This window comes from Haemaphysalis longicornis, unplaced genomic scaffold (genome assembly GCF_048455015.1).
Source record: "Haemaphysalis longicornis isolate Haplotype H1 unplaced genomic scaffold, Haemaphysalis longicornis Haplotype H1 scaffold_1, whole genome shotgun sequence".
NCBI classification, from domain to species: domain Eukaryota; kingdom Metazoa; phylum Arthropoda; class Arachnida; order Ixodida; family Ixodidae; genus Haemaphysalis; species Haemaphysalis longicornis.
In genome coordinates, this window is record NW_027526203.1 from 427,422,201 (window position 1) to 427,442,919 (window position 20,719).

The 20,719-nt window shown below is 47.6% G+C and overlaps 2 protein-coding genes across 2 annotated transcripts in view; one reads left to right on the forward strand and one right to left on the reverse strand.

Moving 5' to 3' along the window:
• LOC144155693 (uncharacterized) overlaps window positions 1–20,719 on the reverse strand; it is a 654,708-nt gene that overhangs the window by 296,334 nt on the left and 337,655 nt on the right. The window lies entirely within an intron of this gene.
• The window catches only part of LOC144155692 (neural cell adhesion molecule 1-like), a 578,531-nt gene that overhangs the window by 270,374 nt on the left and 287,438 nt on the right, over window positions 1–20,719 (forward strand). The window contains exon 9 of the mRNA XM_077687293.1: window positions 312–480. Coding sequence (XP_077543419.1) covers window positions 312–480 — 169 coding nt within the window. The remainder of the gene's footprint in view (window positions 1–311; window positions 481–20,719) is intronic.

Below are 20,719 nucleotides of genomic sequence, written 5' to 3' on the forward strand. Positions count from 1 at the left end.
CCAATACAAACATACCTGGTTACTGTAGCCACTAAAAAGTTAATTAATCACATTTAGTTAGTTAGGCCACCTACATCAATAATTACCTCCTAATTATGTGTCCCCCTGGGCGCATAACCTCACTGGGGGGTGGTCTTCGCGAAAATCTAAGCGCCCATTTAAAAAAAAACCTGTCGACTTTAACTTTGATCACCCTGTATAATATATAGTATGTGTTGCGTTCAGTATAAGCAGTGCTTGATGGCAGTAAAGTTTGTAGTTCGCTCGTGCGACGCGACCTTCGATTTGCGGACGAACGTGGTTGCCTTCAGGTGCTGGTGCGGAACGTGAGCGGCCCCGAGCCCCGTTTCCGAGTTGGCCAGCTGTGGCCGGGCACCGAGTTCGAGGCACGCGTGTTCGCCGCTAACTCCAAGGGCCGGAGCAGGCCCTTTCGCCTCAACGCCTGCACCTTGCCACCAGCGGAAGCTCTGCTGGACAAAGGCACGTACTCAACGTTCCTCGCTTGCTCCATGCTGTTCAGTTCTCCAGGCGGGCTCTAGCTGTGCTTATTTACGGCCTAAGCAATGCTTCCAGACATATATCTCTCTCTCTTGCTATGTCCCCGACGAACGCGAAAAGGTTACAGCGGCAAATGATTACGCTCAGCTTATTCGGAAAGCAGAATCTGTACATCTACATGGCCTTCCAAGAACTCGAATAGTTGGGAGCGTTCTCAAGTCCTCGCGAAGTACCAGAAGCCTCAGCGTGCCAGATAATCTCGGAAACTGTCATGAAGTTTGCTCTAACTTTGTAACATGTACAAGAAAAATTTTTGCAGATAGAATTTTCTTGAATTTCGTTGGAGAATGATGTAGGCACTCAGGTGGGTACCCACAAAAAATTTCTAGTCCATCAACACTTCGGCTGAAAAAAAAAGTCAGCTGCCTTTTGCAACACACCCTACCCCAAGCAACGCGGACGAAGTGACAACGTGGCACCGCCAAACGCGCGTCTCCGCCGTACTGCAGCGCTGGCATCGAGGAACCAGGCCTGTAGCAGGGGAACGCGGTAAATTCAAATCGCCTTGAGCAAACCTTTAGTGTGTTTACCTTTGGATGAGCGCGACGGAACAGAAACAGCATGAGAGCTGAGCGGGAAAGCAGAGGGGGGCATTTCCTTGGCAAATGTCTACAAAGACTATCGTCTTTTGACGACATTTGCAACGAAAGGAGCAGATACTCGGCCAATTTTTTTCTTTTATTTATTGATACTGCAATCTCTTGTAAAGACTTAGGCAGGTGGTACAAATGAAAGCAGGAAATATAACAAACAGATGGAAGTAAGCAGTCACTCGCATTTTAAAAATGAACGAAGAAAAATTTCTCCTTTTGTACCAAAACGTTCGTGGCCTTCGGATAAAGGCTAGTGAGTTTTTTATTCTGTATCTTCATCCACTTTTCACATTACTATTCTTATGGAAACCTCGCTTCAAATAGATATTGCCTCAGGGGACTATTTTACCGAAAATTCCAATGTTTACCGCAGTGGCCGTGATTGTGCGGACGGTAAAAGTTTTGGTGGAGGTGTCCTTATAGCTGTGGATCGTTCTATTACTTCTTGAGACGCCGTGATATTGAAACTGTGGGTGAATCTGTGTGGCTGGAATTATGCTGCCCAGGAAAACGGAATATATTGCTATCTACATTTTATTTTCCTCCAAATATTTTTCCCGAAGAGCTGCAGTGCGGTATTTCTGCCATAAAAAAACGTCATTACCTCAAATCCCTGTCATGACTTTTGTATCACAGGTGATTTTAACGCGCCTGGTATCGACTGGTCGTATGGTACTGTCCACCATCAGAACCACTATGCTATAAGGAAAGGCACCTGTCTTTTGGCTTTTTTTTTTTTTTTTTTTTTTTACTGAGGTCGAGGGCGAAAAAAGTGGTGTAAAAAATTGCAACGCGAACACGCTTGACCTCTGCTTTTAAAATCTTCATTATCTCGACGTTTCTAAGTCTGACGACCGTCTTGTGTGTCCTAACACGTATCATCTCCCACTGCATGTTTGTTGACCTTGTTCCCCTCGTTCATTCACTCCTGTCCATTTGCACGTCATGCCTTTAACTTTGCCGCTGGGGACTAGATAGGTTTTTATAATTATGTGTCTGATGTTGATTGGTCTAATGTTTTTAACGCTGGTTCAGTCGACGAGCACGTCGAGAAATTTTCTTATATTATGCAAGAAGGTATGGGCATATTCATCCCGTGCAAGCCACACAAGAATTTTAAATTCCCTGCTTAGTTTTCAGGTGAGTTCCGAGCTGCTTTGTAAAAAGCATGCCTATATCAAGGCACGGTGGACAAATAGGGAGTCTTGGCAACAGCAATTATTAGAGATCTTTGTGCAAACAGCTCTATAAGCGGGATCGGTCGCATTACATCTCTGCTGTTGAAAATGATGCTGCCTGGAGTTCCAAATGCTTGTTCTGTCAGCACGTTCGTTCCCGCTCCCGCGAAGAGCCGAGAAAACATCTGCCTTCTCAATGACAGAGGGAACGATGTCGCTTCCGTTGCGGATGCATTTGCTGAGAAATAAAGTTCATTAGTTGGATCCAACATCCTCTCCTGCGCCATACAACAGTCTTCTTCAGAAATCTGTATCATCCTTATATGCGAACAGGACGGTTCTCAAGGCGCTTAAACAGCTAAGGCCATCTCTTTCCTCTGGCACGGATGGAATTCCCCCCGCTCAACTAAAAGCTTATGGGGTCATACTGGCTCGAATTCTCGCTTCTATGTTTATCAACAGTATAAAGTATCTACCTTTACATGCCTTTGGAAAGTTGCGCGTATCGCTCCGGTGTACAAATCTGGTGTGAAAACAAATGTTGAAAATTGCAGGCCAATTCCTGTCCTCTGCACGCCGAGCAAAATTCTCAAGCCAATTTTACACGTAATGTTGTCGAGTAGTGTAAACAAACATCATGCTTCCTGAACATCACGGCTTTTTATTTGGCCGTTCAAGTACTGTCGATGTTTTTTGCCTGGGAAGCTGTGCATGGATCTGGTCAGCTCGATACAATGTATTTGACGTAGTTGACCATTCGTTGCTTCTGCATCGGTCGTGTTTCGTATCTGTTAATGATAAGGGAGGGCTGTGCCTCAGGGATCTGTTCTGGAGCCCCGTTAGTTTCTGTTTTGTTTTGTTTTTGTTTTTTAGTGACGACCCAACCTTTATAAATCACTCTTCTTTTCTGTTGTATACTGACGACATCAAAATATTTAAAAGGTAATAGCGTTCTAGATTGCATGGCTCTTCAATCTGATGTTGATTCTTTTAGCAACTGGTGCTCCGCAAACAAACTTCCTCTGAGTGGCACTAAAACGAAGGTTTTGTCCTACACTCGTAAAACACACCCCATCATTTAACCGTACGTTGTCAAAAGTGTGCCGCTACCGCGTGTGTCAAACATTTCTGACCGTGCGGTGGTTTTTGACATTGCGCTAAACTTTTCTCCTCACGCAAATTCTATTTCTGTCTCACCTGTCTCACTACTAAAGCTTTATTTGTCTGTTGTCCGACATGTTTTAAAATATTCCTCTGATTAGGACCGCACGCGCCAGTCGAACAGTAATATTATTGACAAAGCGCAAAATAAGTTCATAACTATCTGCAAACATCGTTTCTCCCGCCACAGTGGCAATGGTTCTGATTCATTTTTTTTATTTCTAATCCTCTCCAATGTTTGATGGAAAGACGAACCAAAGCTGACCTCATTTTTCTATCTCAACTTGTTCGCGGGAATATTTCTTGTTCGGACCTGCTTGTAAATTTAAACCTTAGAGTACAGCCGAAAATTACCCGGAAGTCCCCTATACTTCGTACCCATAACACATGCAATCGGCACTGCCCTTTGTACCGCCTTCAAGAAGCATACAATCTCTACTCCCCTAATATTGACCTGTTTCATACACCACTTCGGTCTTCTTCTTGTGCGAACGTCTGATTTCTCTCTCACCCTGACTTGGTTCCTCCGAGTTTTAAATCTATCTTCATTGCCCCATTTCCGTTTTTCTTGCTCGAGTTTATTTAACTGTGCCTACTCCTGCACATCTGCCCGTTTGCCTTGCCAAATTTTTATTACCACTGTGTTTTATCATTTCGTGATTGTTCCAACTTTAGTGTACTGAAATCATTGATTTTGTTATATCACCTTTACTTTCTTCATTTCAGTTTTTTATTTTTTTTCGCTTGTATATTTTGTTGTTTTTCTCACGTGTGGATGTATTTGTGGGACGTCGTCCTTTTTTAATGCGCCAGAACAAAAGCTACGGCTGTACCTAGGCACTATAAAAACAATTTGATTATTATTATTATTATTATTATTATTATTATTATTATTATTATTATTATTATTATTATTATTATTATTATTATTAGAGTACTTTTCGACAGTTCACTCACTTTCACTCCCCACATCAGACAAATGGTCGGTCGGGCACTCCGCCCTCTGAGTGCGGTGTGCAGGTTTACTAGAGATTTCACCTCTCTTGTTCCTTTTTTAAAGCTTTATTCATCAATTTGCTTGCCTCAATTATAATACTCATCCGTCGTTTAGAACGGTACCTGTAAGTCCAGCCATCAGTATCTTGAAGGGGTGCAGAAAAAATTCCTATCAATATATAAACACCGGCTAGAACGCAGTTCTGCTTCTACCTCGAGTCTACATAAGCTACTGTTGCGACCGGGCGGGGGCACCCGATCCGAGCTCCGTGGCCTCCGACATACGAGTGGTAGCGTGTATGATGCGAGCGGCCAGCCGCTGTTGCAGCCGTGGAGAAGTCCAAAAGCCGTAGGCTAACGTAACTGTTTACTTCATAGCGAGAGGTGAGCCGAAGCCAAAAAAAAAAACAATGCCCCGACGGGCGAGGTTACAATACAGGACTCGAGCAGAGCGACAGCATGGATTCGCTGCTCAAACAGGAATGAGTTACAGCGCTTGGATGGCTTCTATTTATACCCAAAAGCCGTAACGGTCAAAACGCCAACAAGCGGCAACATGCCACGAACGTCACAGACACACACAACGCTCTTTCCAGAGTTCGGGACAGTCGGTAGCCTCGGCGCACGTTGAGTCCGAGAGAGGGGAGAGAGGAGGACTCCGCTGAGATCGCGGGGCCTCTGTGTCCTTGAACAAGTCTCGACGTGCCGCTGGCAACCGCCGGAGTTTGAAGCGCGTTGAAACGTGCCCCGCCGGGCCAGCAACCGTCGAAGTTTGAAGCGCGTTGAAAGCGAGGCGTCTGGCCCGGCTTGTCGAAACTTGAATGAATATGCTGGCGCCTGACGGCTGAAAGGCGCACGCAGTGGCTTCGCCGCACAGCCGAGGAGTGATGCGGGAAAGTACGGCGGCGCTGGCCGATTCGTAACACTACCTAAGCTTCTTGCTTTGAGTTGTCGGCGTGATCGAGCTGATCTTCTCCTCCTCCACAAACTACTTCACGGAATCCTTTCCTGCCCGGAACTTCTGTACCATCTTATCCTCCGAGTTCCCCAGAAGTCCACGCGGTCGCGTTATTCCTCCCATACTGGCGCAACTGGTTCTCGTAACTCGCCTGTCCACCGACTGCAAAGCCTGTACAATTTATATGGGGAGAAATTGGATGTGTTCTATGATTCCATAAGACAGTTTCGTGTAGGGCTGAGCAGTGCTGTTTGTAACTAACGGTATATGTCCTTACTCCGTCCACATATTCTCGTTATGCCACGCACCTTTATTTGTTCGTTTTATTACACACTAGTGCATATTCTTCAACTTCTTGTTTGTATACGCTTTCATGCTTACTTTAACGACCTTTTATTTGTTTGCGTGCTCATTTACCTAGTATATTATTTGTGTAACTATTCCGTCAATTGTGTGTCATATCATTGTTATTACCTTTCTGTGTGCTTTGTAGCGTATTTTTAGTGATCCGTGCTGTATCTGTCATGCCATTGTATGTTTTTTTCTTATTTTCGTTAGTGTACCAACACTAAGACGTGTCCGTCGGCTGGGCACTGAAAATAAATTGATTGATTGATTGATTGATTGATTGATTGATTGATTGATTGATTGATTGATTGATTGATTGATTGATTGATTGATTGATTGATTGATTGATCACAATTCTCAGTGAATGTTGTAAATTTTTGAGCCGCCATTGGGGAACCTCTTGCTTTATACTCCAAGGCAATCACGTTGTTCAGCTTCACCACAATACATTCAAGGAGCCAGTTTATGCCCCTATGAAAGCAAATTAGGCAATGATACCAACGGGCTTACCATTTGGCACAAAAAACGTTCACTGCTAATTGCGCTAAGGCACTGCGCAGTGCAGGGCATCAAGCCTGCGTTGCGTGAGGTCACAGCGATGAGCGAACTTCAGTGTCAAATCGCATGCTCAGCACCTTAAATCAACGAGATTTGACTATTGGCTGCATAAGTTGGTCAATCGGGTGTTTTTTATTGAGCTGGACCACAGCGTTCCAGTTGTTGGAACGTATGGGGGAAGTCTCACTTATTCCATTTTTCGTGCTCTTCGCGATATACACGCACGTGCATGTTTTTTTTTTGTTTTTTGTTTTTTGAAACCGAATGCTTACCAATGCTCGTTCTAACGTTCCCATGCAACAAGCGTGCCTTTCCTGAGAAGTATGGGTAGATCCCCGCACTTCTTTTTTATTATTATTTTGGGGTTTTTAAATGTTTGTTTCTTTCTCTTCCTAAGGAAGTGCATGGCTATGCTGAAAGCATTTGTCTTGTAACTTAATTACATTATTTATCGATGGGAAGTCCTGAGCTGAGATGCGCTTAACCCTCGCTAATTTAATTAGTGCCTTGTGGTCTTCGTACGTTAAACAGTACCGTGGACTTGTCCCAGATATGCACTGTAAATAGTTGCCGCTCAGAGGGCCACATTTACTACAACCACTGCGCCTTCTCCCGTACAAGGCACAATAAATGAGCGCTTCAAATAAAACGATGCTTAGCGATAACGAAGGTGATCGGCCCTCCAGTATGTTTAAACTGGAGAAGAGAGTGAACTAAAATGAGTTGAGACGATAATTGGGCCGAGTTAATTCCTACTTTGGTGTCGAAGCAGCGAGGATGGAAGGCGGTACTCACTACGCAGCACCGGGTGTTGTACCTTCCTTTGTCCTGTGGTTCGCGCTGTCCTTCACGACAGTGAATTCAACACCCAACAGGGCAACTAAAGAATTTAGTTCGCAGGTAACTGAAAAAAGTCAGGTCTTGCTGCAGTACGCAAAATCTGCTGATGATGCGCCGCGATAGCTCAGTGGCTGAGGCGTTGTGCTACTGAGAACGAGGACGCGGGTTCGATTCCAGGCCGCGGAGGCCGCTTTTCTGTTGGAGGCGAAAAGCAAAAACACCCGTGTGTACGATATTTGGGCGGACGTTAAAGTTCCCCAGGGGTTCGAAATGAATCCGGAGCACTCCACTACGGCACGCCTCATCGCCTGCGTTGCGTCGGCGCGTTAAACACTACAATCAATCAATCAATAATCTGCTGATGTCTGTACTTTTGTTTTATACCTATTTCTTTTCCTTTTACCTAAGGGAGCCTTTATGCTCCGCAACACGAGTGGGTCATGGTAGGGCGCAGCAGCAAAGCGGGAATATGGTCCCAGAAAATGTCTATCCCCCGTTATAACACATGCCTCCTAAATCCAAACACGTTCGTTCATGAATTTATCGTATAAATGAACCAGTCTTATCACATTCCTTTCCATAAATAATTAACAATGAGAGTTTTAAAATGAACCCGCCACAGTAAGCGAGCAGAGCTGTGGTCATACAAAAAGATCGCACCACATTTTGTTCTTGAATTGCTGTTTTACATCTGAGGCGCGTCAGGTTGAAAGGCTATGGAATGGTTTGAACTAGCTGTCCTACCTTAACGTGGTTTTATGGCTGCTCATAAATGTAGGAGCTTTTGTTTTTCGCAAGCATTTCAAAAAGGGCTGCGAAGACCAGGATTTGAACGGGAAACTCGCGCAGGGCAGCACATCGCCTTAGCCACGGCCCCATCCGGGTGGGTTTGTAACTTGTGTCCTAATGCACGTATCGCAAAGAAAATTATGCAGTGCATGTTTGTTCGTTAAAACGGTTATTCGTCTGCACCGTGTTGCACGTGCGTTTTGCTTATGAATAGCTAGCGTACAGTGAACATGTATAAACTTGACGTATTTCTCATTCACTCAACCTTTTCTATAGATGGGCTTCTAAGAGACGTGCAAGCTTGCGAAAAGTGGCTGCTACTGGCGTCCCAGTACCTGTATCTTAAAAATAATCACCACATGTCCGTCCACTTAGGCGCCTCTATAACCTTGCATGGTCTGACCAAATTAATTTGAGAATTAGTAATTTAAAGCAAATGCATGTTGGAACGCCGTCTTTTCCCCAGCCATCCCGTTAGCAGCAGCACGAAGTTTGAGCTAACGGCTGCAAAACCAGTTGAAATTCGGACGTCCAAAAAACTAATCACAGCATTAGGTGTTCGGTGGAATGGAAATTTAGCATTAGTCTCCTTGTGCTTACTAACTCAAAAGTTAGAATAAATCAGAATTTGAAAAACGGTCGAGATTCAGTGTCGCGCACGTGTTCGGCCCTGAATACACACACGCCTCTCTGTCACCGTGGCAGCCGAAATTGTACTCTCCCACTGGGCCTCTCCCGTCACCGTTCCAGTCCTTCGTTGCTCGTGCAAGACGTTCTCCGAAGTGGATTTCTTGCGATATCACCCGTATTCGCTTTTCTTTAGAAAGTGAAGCAAGGCACCATGGCCACCACCACCATACCATTTGCAGCATATATAACGCAAAATGCAGGATTCCTTTTTTTTTTTCGGCGCTAGGACAAGCACGTTTTGTGGCGACTGCCTGTGACACCGTCATTCACTGTGAGTGTCTGGTTTTCTTTAACGGCAGCCATGCTCGTAGTCTTACTACATTACAGGCATAAAGTAACAATCTGTTTGGCCGCTAACGCAAGAGCGTGGCGTTGCGTACACTATCAGAGCAGCCAATCGACGTTTTACAACACTTCAGGCCACGCACAATGTATGCAGGGCGGAAACTACTACGTAGTTCCAATCGGAGATAGTCTTACCGCAGTGGCCTTGCGCATGTTAAGTGCGGAATTGTTAGGTTGCTGGTCGTACGCGCTTCCACGGGCTCTGCTGCGCTCACAGTAAAAAAAGAGAGCTTACCCTCCACGAAAGCTTTGCTCGGGATCCCAACGCCCGAGCTTCAATAAGTCAGCGCCACACGCGAATTCCTCCAGCGTGCGGCTGGCTATACGTAGTAAAACAAACTTCCGAAGTCACTGAACGCGAATCGTCTATTATACATTGACCTTGTCCCTGCTCCTGAAAACGCCCAACGAGTTCGAGGTCTGTTGTAACAGCTCGCCGGCTCTCCGTTCGCTGATAAGAAAAAAACAAAACAAAAAAACAGTCAGTCAGACTAGAGCGAAAAGCCTTTGCTTAATGCCAACATTTATCCCCAGAGCTGGTCTTCGTGTGTGATCCTGAATTCGTAAGTTCTCGGTTCAACGTCAAACTTAGCGGATTTTCTCTAGTTTTGCATTTATATCTGCAACCCTGGCAGAACAGTCGGAAGACACGCTGCCCAAAGGCATTTATCAGTGCATTGGGCAACTCGGCGTAGATTCGTCTTATCGAGTGCGGGAATTACCGCAAGAGCATGCGTTTTTCGAAGAATTTCTCGCGGGCAGCTTTCTGCCTGGACGGCACAAGCTTCGCGCTTGGTAGCGCACATACCGAACTATATATATATTATATTGGCTCTTATCTTCGCCGTGGTTTAGCCGCGCGGTAATTGAATTGCGCTTCTAGCAATATATCAAGGACAACAAACAGCACGCTCATCCAGCCATGCAGACGCCTTGGCCAACAAAAAATAAAATGTAGTACACTGCCTTATGTGGGAGGCCGCTTTTGTTTTAGGCATTGCAGCAGACACTCACATTAGTTCTGCGGGCGTTCTCGCATTTAAAATGCTGATAATAAACGATGCACTTCAATTTAAAACGAAATACAAGAAAACTGCGTGTGGAGAAACTTCCAATTTCGTGTGAGCACTAGCTGATTGTCACCTGCATAATTAAAGACAGAGGCGGCCTTGCTCCATCTGAATTCTCAATTATCGAGTCTCTTTGTGTAGCTTACTCTGGAAATTAATTTCGCTTCAGACTTGCGTGACAAAATTCCCTTTATCAAGGCGGGTATTATTTAGCGTTTTTTTAATACAAACTGCTGTCAAGAAAATTCTTGAGGATGATTATGATGATATGATGATGATGATGATGATTGCTATTGGTTTCCCCTTTGTAGCGGGGTGATGACCTGTCATCTTACCAAAAAGGACTAATATACCCATGTTTTATACTCTTGGTTTAATATTAGCGCTGCTTAGGGCAGGAACAAAAAGTTATTAGGCACAAAATACTTTTAAATGCAGAGCATTTCTTAGCCTCGCCTCTTCCTGCGTCGGACGGCGTCCACAGCTCCGCGTCCGCAGCAGGTGCGCCTCTCCTCCTTCCCTCCTCTCTCTCAGCAGCAGCTGGCGCGCGCATGCGTCGTAGTCAGCCCGTTCGCTCCGTCGCGGTCTCGGCGTAACAGGTGCGTGATAGCAGCGCGGTTGGGCGTGGAAGGGCGCGCGCTGCTTGCGCATGCGCGCTCTCCCCCCCGTACTGCTCTCCCTCTACTGTGCGCGCTGCAAATATAAAGCGGCTAGCGGTCGCTCGTGCTTCAGTCACTGCGTTGCTCCTTCGTTCCTTGGTTGACGCTCGCTCCACCCTAACACGACTTTACTCTCCTCTGTCTACCCCAAACCAACACCAAAGCAACTACGACCCAACTACCCACCCTAACGCGACTTTACGCGGCGTTAACGACCCCCAATGCTCTGCATTTAATCGTGTTCCCCTCGCAAGAAGGCGCGGCAATTTTTTTTTCCTGTTACAGGTGGCAACTGTCCTAGGCGCTATTTCCCCCTCTGCTTTTCCTCCACAAGCATTCTAATCTTCTTTTCGTCGCCTCGACAGCCTCGAAGTTAACTTCCTCTGCGCTACCCTTGAATCCTAGGGCTTCTGGAAGCCGAATATTTCCCTCATGTAGATTTGGATGGATACCCTCACATTCTAACACTGTGCTGCATAGTTTGTTTCTTTTCCGCAGACCACGCATACCCCATCATTTTGTGAATACTTCCCCACAAAGCTCTTAGTTCTCAAGCAACCTGCTCTATCCTCAAAAAGCAGAGCACTACCCTGGGAATTATCGTAGAAATTTTCCTTTCTGATGTTCCATTTCTCAGACCTGTACATCTCTAACGACGTTTTAGCTTCCATTTTTTTTTCTCCATTTATTCGTTTCAATCTGCCTTGCATCTTTTTTGGTTACCTTGGCTGTTTTGGATTCTGCACTGCTTTTTTTTTTTTATCGTTAGCCGTCTAGTCTTCTTTAACCACTGCGTGTCCACGCTTTTCAAGTATAGGTACCTAAAAACCTTAGCTGCCCACCTTCGTTGATCTATTGCTCTCCTTCTCGAACTTCTAACGACGTCCAGCCCCTATCTCCCTGTACTGCTTCGTTAGTTGTTTTTCCATTCGCGCCTAAAACCAAGCGGCCTACCGTTCTCTGGTTCACTTCAAGGCCTGATATAACGTCTGATTTTAAGCAGAGTACAGCATTTGCAAATGTGAGACCCGGAACCATTACTCCTTTCCACATTCCTCTCACTACTTCCTATATGTTATACCCCTACAGACCTCTATGCCTCATTATAGCTGGGTTTCGCTTTCCCTTACCCTTAAGTTGCTCCTCGTGAGTTCTTAAGTAGTTATCCCCTTCGTTTATCCACACTCCCAAATATTTATATTTCTTCACTCTGGGTAACTCGCCTTGCTGGATAGACACTGCTTCAGTGGTAGCGTCATTGAAAACCATTATTCCCGATTTTTCTGCGCTAAAATTTAACCCGAGGTCGGTGGCTTCCTGGCCGCTAATATTTATTAGCCGTTGCATATCGGTCTGGTTATCAGCTAAAAGAACAATGTTGTCTGCGTATAACATTCCCAGAATACGCTGTTGTACCACTTCGCCTTGCAGCATACTTCGCTTGAAGCAGTTCGGCTGCGACCCCTTCCGGGAAATTGGTTGTCGGCGCCCCGCTCAGGTGCATGTATTCGGCGTCGTCGCCGCTACAGCCGATCACCGGACCAGTCGTCTACCTTGCGTTGTTAGAGTTTCGCATTTGTGCCGCCGTCGTCGATCTCAGCACGCGACAGACCTCTCTCGTTGCTTGGCTGGCCTCATTTAAATGTTACTGGCGCGTTTCAAAACCATGTTGAGGTACTGAGTTGTGCTGCATAAAAAATGCACTACGCGCTCCCCGTTAGCAGCACCTCCCGTGGACATAAGTGGTTTTCACACGCACTCATTTACTGACGTTCAAGACGTTTTTACGCTTACCTTAGGCTGCTTATCTTCCTTGCCTTGCTCTGCTTCGAACATGTATCTTGGTGCACGCTAAGAGGAGTCGAAAACCTGCTTTTTGTACCCATCGATACAGCCTCTCGGTGGCCTCATTCAAGCTGAAGCTGACTAAATTGATGAATAGCACAGTGTATTACAAATCTTATGTCCTGCTCTTATACCTCTACTTGAGAACTACACTGCGTGCGCTGCTGCTCCCAGCATATAGTTTTTATCTGGCTTTGCACAGAATGGTACAGGCTCCGCCTTTCCAATCTCTTCGCTACCCGTAATCGCACGAAGTAAGCTCTTCCCAGGCTGCCCCGCGGATGTATATGCCGGCAAAAGGCATGTGAGCGGAACCGCTGTACTCAGAGGCAATTACTCAGGCCTTCTCGTGCGTTCGGTTTTTGCTTTATTTATGCATAAGTCGGAAGAGTGTCGTTTCCTTTTGCTGCTAAATAATGACTGCCGCGGCAGTAAGTAACAGCGGGCGCTCCAGCGCTGCCACAATTACCGCGCATCGGAGAGACAAGGAATTCGACTCGCACTCCGCCTGATGCGAAGGACGAGCCGAATTAAATGGCCTCTCTTTTTCTTCCCTATATTAGATGTCTGCCGGGGCGCTTGAAAATTGCGCCTATTCCGGTGGTCGGGAAATGGGGGGAAGGAATTTCGAGGAATATTCAGGGTAGCGCTCGAACGAGAGCTTTTGGCGGCGGCCCCGAAGAGGGCGGAAGAGAAGGCTCCTGCCGTTCTCGCTGCGCAGCCAGACCGGGGGGGCCCGTCTCGGCGTCGTGAAACGTCAAGTTGTGCTCGGAACAGGGATAGCGGCTCGTGTCCAGGGCTGAGTTTCAGTTACTGGCTCGGATCCCCCGCAGTACATAGGTGCTGGCTCGGCGGCTCCAAGGGGGGGTGCAGCGGCGTAAACGATCGCCAGCGGCGGCCTTCCCGAGACCAGCGACGTGACCGCGGTACGATCGCATAAGCGTCCGGAGACACGTAGTCGGCCACGTCGCTAAAAAGCGAAGCGACGTGTTCTCGATGCGGCGCGCCTGTTCTGAGCAGGCCGCGTACGTGGCCACCACGACGGGACGGGGCTCCGGCGCGGAAACGGTGCGCACGGGTCGCGGCCGACGCACCGGCGCTGCTTTATCACGCGGAACACGGACAGCGGCCCAAGGCTTATCGTGTTGCCCGCTCCCTCCTCGCTCCGGCTCCGGGGAGCGACGCGCGACCGTTCGAGAAGCGGTCCACTAATTTACCGGGTCGGATCAGTTAAAAAAGGCCCTGTCTATCCCTCGCCCGCGGCGTCTCCACGGCCTCGTCTCTTCGATTTCTGTAAAGCCTCAATTGGCTCTAAAAATGGCCGAATGGTAAACGGCTCGTTTTGACGCGACGTTCAGGCAGTACAGCCCGAGCTAAAACTTTTCTGCACCAAGTAGGGTTGTTCGAAATTGCCAAGCTTAGGGTTATTTCGTCGGTTACGATGAGAGACAAAATATCGGCATGCGTTTGCGTTATCTCAAACTGTATAATAACGCAACGCCGAAAAAAAATGAAGGGGGAGGTGGGGGAGGGCGGGTTGTGAGGAGGGAACTTGATGTTGTCCTGCTGCAATGCTTAGAGCTTATATATGCCCGGATCGTTTGATAAGCAAGGCAAAATAGATGTTAAACACCTGTTTTGTTTTGCTTTTCTGAAAAGAAGTCATTTTTATTTTTTAAGATAGTTTTCAAATTTTAATCGTGTCACAAGTGTAGGAATTGTCATCAAGTGTAGGAATTGTCAGGAATTGTCATATATACACGTATTGAGTGTAGTGGTGACATCTTCACTAGGCGAAAATGTCCTCCCGCCGATCCAGATTCTCGAGTTCGCAAACAAGAAATCAGACAGAGCCAAATGCACATTAATACGGGGTCATGAGGAACCAGCTGAAAGCCGAATTCATGCGATACTGCCATTGCGACGGCCTGTTTGTGCCACGGTACGTTCTCTTGGTGGAGAAAAACTGCAGGTCTTTTGCGCCAGTAACTGGAACTGGATTTTTTTCTCATCTCTTCCTTCAAACAGTTCAATAACGTTGAATAATAGTAGCTTGTTAATGTTCTGCCATTCTGCAAGCAGTCAATAAGAGTTTTTCCTTGGTTGTGCGAGAAGAAATAGGAACGGCCGTTCCCAAAACAAAATGGCCTTTGCTTTTTTTGGAGCACTTTCACCTGACTGCTGCTTCGACTCAGTGATGTTGTGGTAACTTCATGCTCAAACCGTCCGCGTTCCCGAATAAGCGCAAAAAAGTCGCAGACACATTCAACCTCAACGCCATGGGGTCCGCCACTTCAAAAAGAAAAAGAAAAAGCTCCCAGCTGTGCAATAGGCTGTGCGGCGCAGCTTCGAACGAACAAAGATTAAATAACCTCAGCCATCATTTTACTCTGGGCTGTTCCGGGATTAAAACCCGAGAGTGCCGGGATCTTCACAGCAGTGTCTTAGCTATGTCCCCCGCAGTCGGCGACAGATAATAAACGGAACGTATTAGGCAGGAACCAGGGCAGTTATGTCGAACAACCTCCGACCGAATTGGGCGCGATTCACTCGAGCCGTGGAGCGGCCCGGAGGGCAACGACGTGTCGTATCTCTTTCCCGGAGCGGAAAATCGTTCGCTGTGAGGGACGTTACGGCTTCTTTTACTACGTGCAGCAAACAATTTATGCTTAGTTTGGCATCGGTTTATTTTATATTTTCCCTGTATATATCAGAGAGGAAAACTACTCGCACTCGGTATACGACTCTGGTCATTACAAAAATATCCCCCCGTTTGTTAAAAGCGTGGCAGGCCCCGGAGGCACGCGTAGCTCCTTCTGCTCAGCCTAGCCCGAAACTCATCGGCAGCGCCGCTCGCCGTGCACCGGCCCGGGCACTTTCCGCAAAATCTGCAATTTATTACTAGTCCATTTTTAAGGTTTTAAAAAAGCGGCGAGGAAAGGGGTGCACTCGGCGTTGCGCAAAGGGCATGTGCCCGCTTAAACGTCCCTTGCTCTCTAAATATGTCCTGGAGAATTTTATTTCCACAACATTTAGAGCGATTGTAAATCTCCGAAACGATCGCGTCCCGTGAACACCTTCTTTTTTCTTTCTTGATAAGAAGAAACGGGCAATTGCCGGAAAGTCAGTCGAGACGAAAATGGCGGAAAGCGGGAGAGAAGGGAAGGGGCGCATTTTTGACGCAGCATCGCAGTCGTGTTGGTGGGGGTCACGGAAGAGCGAGAGCGACGTCACACCGAAAGCGGTAGCACATTTGGGCTTCCCGCTGACGCACGGTGTAGAGCCAACGATTCCATGACGGGGCCCTTCATCAGGCGGCATTTTTGCTTGTGGATCCTTCTCGTTTTCTTTTCGCTCGCTCTTAATTACGCCTGCTTATTCTTCGCCGCGACCCTAAATAGGACTTTTCGGTTTTGAGAGGCGCGCGTGTCGCTATGGCACGTACCGTATCAGGGGTCATGCTCTATAGTGCGTTGACACCCGCTCGGGGTCAATCTCTTCGAATTGTCGATTAGAGACCCTGCGTACGATCTGCGGCCCTCTCGCGGCGGCCGCGAGCGTCACCGCTACGGTCAAGGGTTGAACCGGGGAGCGGAGTGACATATGGCTACTATAGTGCAAGGTGCCTTAGCGGTAACTGTCAGACAGGATAGCCGCATACTGCTGTGTGCCGTTCTGCACACTAAAGAAGGAGGGGAATATTCTGGGAAACAAAGATAAGAATTCCAAGCGTCAACGCAGTTCAAATTTGTCGTCCCTAGTGTGCCGCGACGTCTGAGAATGTGTAACGACCATTGCTGCATAGTTGCGGTTGCGCTTCGCGTGCGCTACGCATGGTACCTTTTTAACATTCATTCATGCAAGAAAAGAAGCAATACATTATAGATGTGCGACACTAAAGAGTAGACTATAAATATGTATGCGCTTGTTAATGTTGGCGGTAATTATATCGCGGCAAATGGCGACATTTGTCGGCTGCGGTACTGATCGCCATGAACGATTTCAAGGTGGCTCCGAACGATTTTTAATTGAAAAGGCTATTTACTTGGGTCAGACATTTATCGATGAATGTTTCTTTTTTTTTTGCTCTCTCAATTTGTAGTCTAGTTCATCCTCGGGCTGGCAAATACGTTAACAACTTGCATTTTATTGAAAGTACTGCAATGCTTTGTAACTGAACTTTTTATTTGGGTGAACTCTAAGTTTTTATTTGGGTGAACTCTAAGTTTCGCCTACCACGTTATGTAGGCGAAAGCGGTGAGGACAAGAAGTAACAAATTGAAAGTAGGTAACAGAAGACGGTAATAAGCGGAGAGAAGCTTCACACGGGCACGTACTTCGGGCACGTACTTCGTATTCTATTCGATAGAATCACACTTTGCCACAGGCTTTACTGGCAACACCCCGCAGATAGGTTTTGCACGCAATGCAAGCAGCACCGGTTTCTGTTCCCACCGAGCCGCGCGTGAAAATTCGAGTGATAAGGTAAAATTAACTTTATACCGTACTCCAGTGTGCCGTGGCACGGTGAACCTTCTCGGCATGCCCTATGCACCCAGAGCGCGGCCGAAATGAAATGGTCTCACCGAGCGAATTGGGCCATGAACACAGGCGCATCTGGGGCTTACATGCCGGCAAAACAAATTGCATTAGTTCGGATGTTAGCAACAAACAATGGTTTTGCTAGTTTCAAGCAACAAACCAACACATCATTTAGAAGTAACGTATTTGAAAGAGGGTGGTTGCCAGTGACCATCAAGTGGTTCCCGGCGCACATGGGCCCGGTGGGAACGGGAGCGAACCGTAACGAGGAGGCAGACCGAGCAGCGCGCGTGCTCACCAGCCACGACGCTGCCCCGAGCCCTCGTCCTACGGAAGGCGAAGAAGAGGACGATCACCCTGAGATGACGCCGATCGACACGTACAAGGAGGTGCTGGCTTGGTATCGGGAGGGCAGGAGAGCCTACCCGCCACCGCACCGAAATCTCACCCGAGGAGAGGCAGTGCTGATACGCCAACTACAGGTGCGCGCGATATGGACGCCAGTGTTCGCAAAACACGTGTGCCCTGAGATATACCAGACAGACGCGTGTGCGGTGTGCGGCGGCGACCGAGCTACCATGAAGCACATGCTCTGGGAATGCCAACCAACGGACTCAACCGCGGATCCGCTACCACCGCGCCTGGAAAGTGCGGTAACCAGCACGGACTATAATCTACAGCGAGAGGTCGTTCAGCTCGCGCTAGCGGCCATCGAGCGCCAGCGGCCGAACCCGCTGCCTCCCCCCCCATGAGGCCGGCGGTAGTAGGTAACCCTTTTCGCAGGCCAAATAAAGATGTTGTTTCTCTCTCTCTCTAACAGGTGGAGGGCTCTCTATTGACCGTGCACTACTGTGCGAAATTAAATTACCACTGGCCTCTCCCTTCATCAAAAAGTTAGCATTCTCGGCTCCAGTAATCACCCAAAGTTATTTATTATACCTAAGCTAATTTTTGATGTTGCCTCTGGCATATATTGTGCATTCTAGAGTAGGGCCCAATCTCGAAAAAAAAAGAGCGTCCGTGTTGCCGTCATAGTTCTTCCTTAAAAACGTATGTACCTTGCACGACCTACGATGAAGTACCTACCCAGATAGCTTAACAACTTAAAATTGCACCCAGGCAAATTTTTAAAAGCGCTCTAGCATTTCCCCCAGCGCCATAATACTCCACCATTCTGTCGAGTATGCAGCAGGACACGCTCACAATGTTTGTAATGACATTTTTGAGGGGCAGCGTAAAATAAACCCGGGTAAGCGGCGGTATTCGAACACTGGTTCCGTACGCGGCCGGTGATAGCGTTGCTAATTCGGGACTGAGGGCTGGTGTTCCGAACGCATTGGCAAAGGCAGGAGTAATTGCCTCGAAACTGAATACCGAAAGCTGATACGAGAAGTGGACTTTCCAAGGACGGGACGTAGTGTGTTACTGGAAAAGGGGAAGGCGTGCAATATGGCAAAAAGGTGGGGAAAATTCGGAGAGTAAAGGAGTATGCAAATAGTGAAATACCACGTTATGTAGGCGAAAGCGGTGAGGACTAGAAGTAACAAATTGAAAGTAGGTAACAGAAGACGGTAATAAGCGGAGAGAAGCTTCACACGGCACGAAGAAGGGGTCCACGATTCGGGAGGAGGAAGTGCCGCCAACTGCATATCATGCACTCGACTGGTTCGCCTTGTTCGCATTGTAGTACATACCATCGGAGAGAGGCAGTGCATGCAGCTCTGAATTGCTCGTAGCGGGAGCACCGGGAACATCCTAAACCGCTGTTCAAATGGACACCGAAGGAAAATAGGAAGTTGGCCTCAGACGATAGTTCAACTGGCCCGACGCCCTCTCAGCGTTTATTCGGCTGCGAAAGATGTTTTAATTGCCGAGAAATTAGCAATTTAAAAACGCATTTCATTTCTTGCGCCATTTCATGACGTTTCGCGTGATGTCAACGAGTGCCGGAAGAGTGTGAGACAGCGGTGTGGTCTAGCAGAAAAACTAAAACCTAACGAGCGAACCACCGCAACCGCAGGGGTCACTGCTCGCGCACTCGGCGCATACGACAAAACAACTTGCCCGCCACACATTTCCGTTACCTCCCACTCTCTGTGCGTCAATCTTGGTGCCGTATGGGACGTGACATGGTGGTTAAACAATGTGAATGTGCCGCGCGGCCTTTCACTTTACCTATAAAACGTCTAGCGGACAGCGCAACAACGCGCAACCGCAGCGAGGACGACGACAGGGGCGCTCTTTTGATTTGCATTCTCATTATGTATAATCGGGTTTTGGTCGCTTCGATGCACTCGGCTTAATAACGTGGCGCCATCTGTTCGTTTAACTTGTAACAGCGTGCAACGCGATATGGTAACGCTTATTGCGCCACCTGTTGAATGTTTTTAGAAGGGAGTTGCCTATAAGGCAATCTGCCGGAAGTGTGCCCAAAGGTTTCAAGAGCGCCCAAACCACTACTAACAAGCGCCTTGGCGCCAGTATGGAATTAAAAACATGCATAACGTGATACAAATATAATTTTACCTAAGTGCGCACCGTACAGCACACGACGCCCTAAATCTAAAGAACCCGTTTGGCGCACACATTGTATTCAACTTCAAGACAATCAAGAAATGGTTTCGAACAAACACATCGGCACGGCATCCGATTTGAGGCCGAAGCACGAAATTAACAGGTGATCAACTACCTGCGTGCCCCGTATTCGTCGTAAGGGTAGCACTCGCTTCTTGCAATCTAAGGGGGCGCACTCGCTTCTTGTGATCTAAGGGGGCAAACAAGTCACTTCACTCCGGCACAGCCGAGAAGGTTTTTTTTAAAAAACTTGCGCACACTCCACATAGTAGGCATAGTTCCACCGGCAGGAGCACGCCATCGAATTTCATTGCGAACGAACGCGACCACAACACACACACAGCTTCGACCGCCACCGGCCTGGGTGCAAAACTTCGTTCGGGCCCGCAGACAACGCTACGTGAAGGAGGGAAAGACTTGTTCTATCAGACGAAAATTACTGCCCACAGAAGAGCGAACACGTGGAAGGCCGACGCGCTACGTGCCGCCATGATGTAAACAAGATAACAAACATGTGACTTCACCGAGCCTGCAATAACAATCGCAACCGCCACTGGAGCCGCTCTAATCATACCTGTACATTTATAATTGTTGATGACCTATGAAAGTAAAAGCGCAAAGAAAGATTTTGTGTGTCTGAGAGCTTGCGTGCAAAGTTCTCGTTCTGTTGCTCGTCACGTGACTCTTGGCACATCCGCTCAGCCGCCGTTGATGTCATCTCTGCTGGGCGGCTGATAGCTTCATTTTTAAGGGCAGAGCACTTTCTGGGCTCGCCTTGTTGCCGTAGCTCGCTAACGGTCGATGTCAAGCGACTGCCGGAATCAGGGGGCGCAGCGAGATAACGGACCCATGTAGAGCCTGGTGTACCGTCGTCAGGGGGTCACACTGAGGCTTCGAAAACCACCTGGTGTAAATAGTCATAATCGTTCGAACCTCGCGAACCGATGGCGCTTGTCATACATCTCCCCGTTGCTCAGCGCAAAGAAAACTGCAGGTACGTTTCAGGCAAAATCTG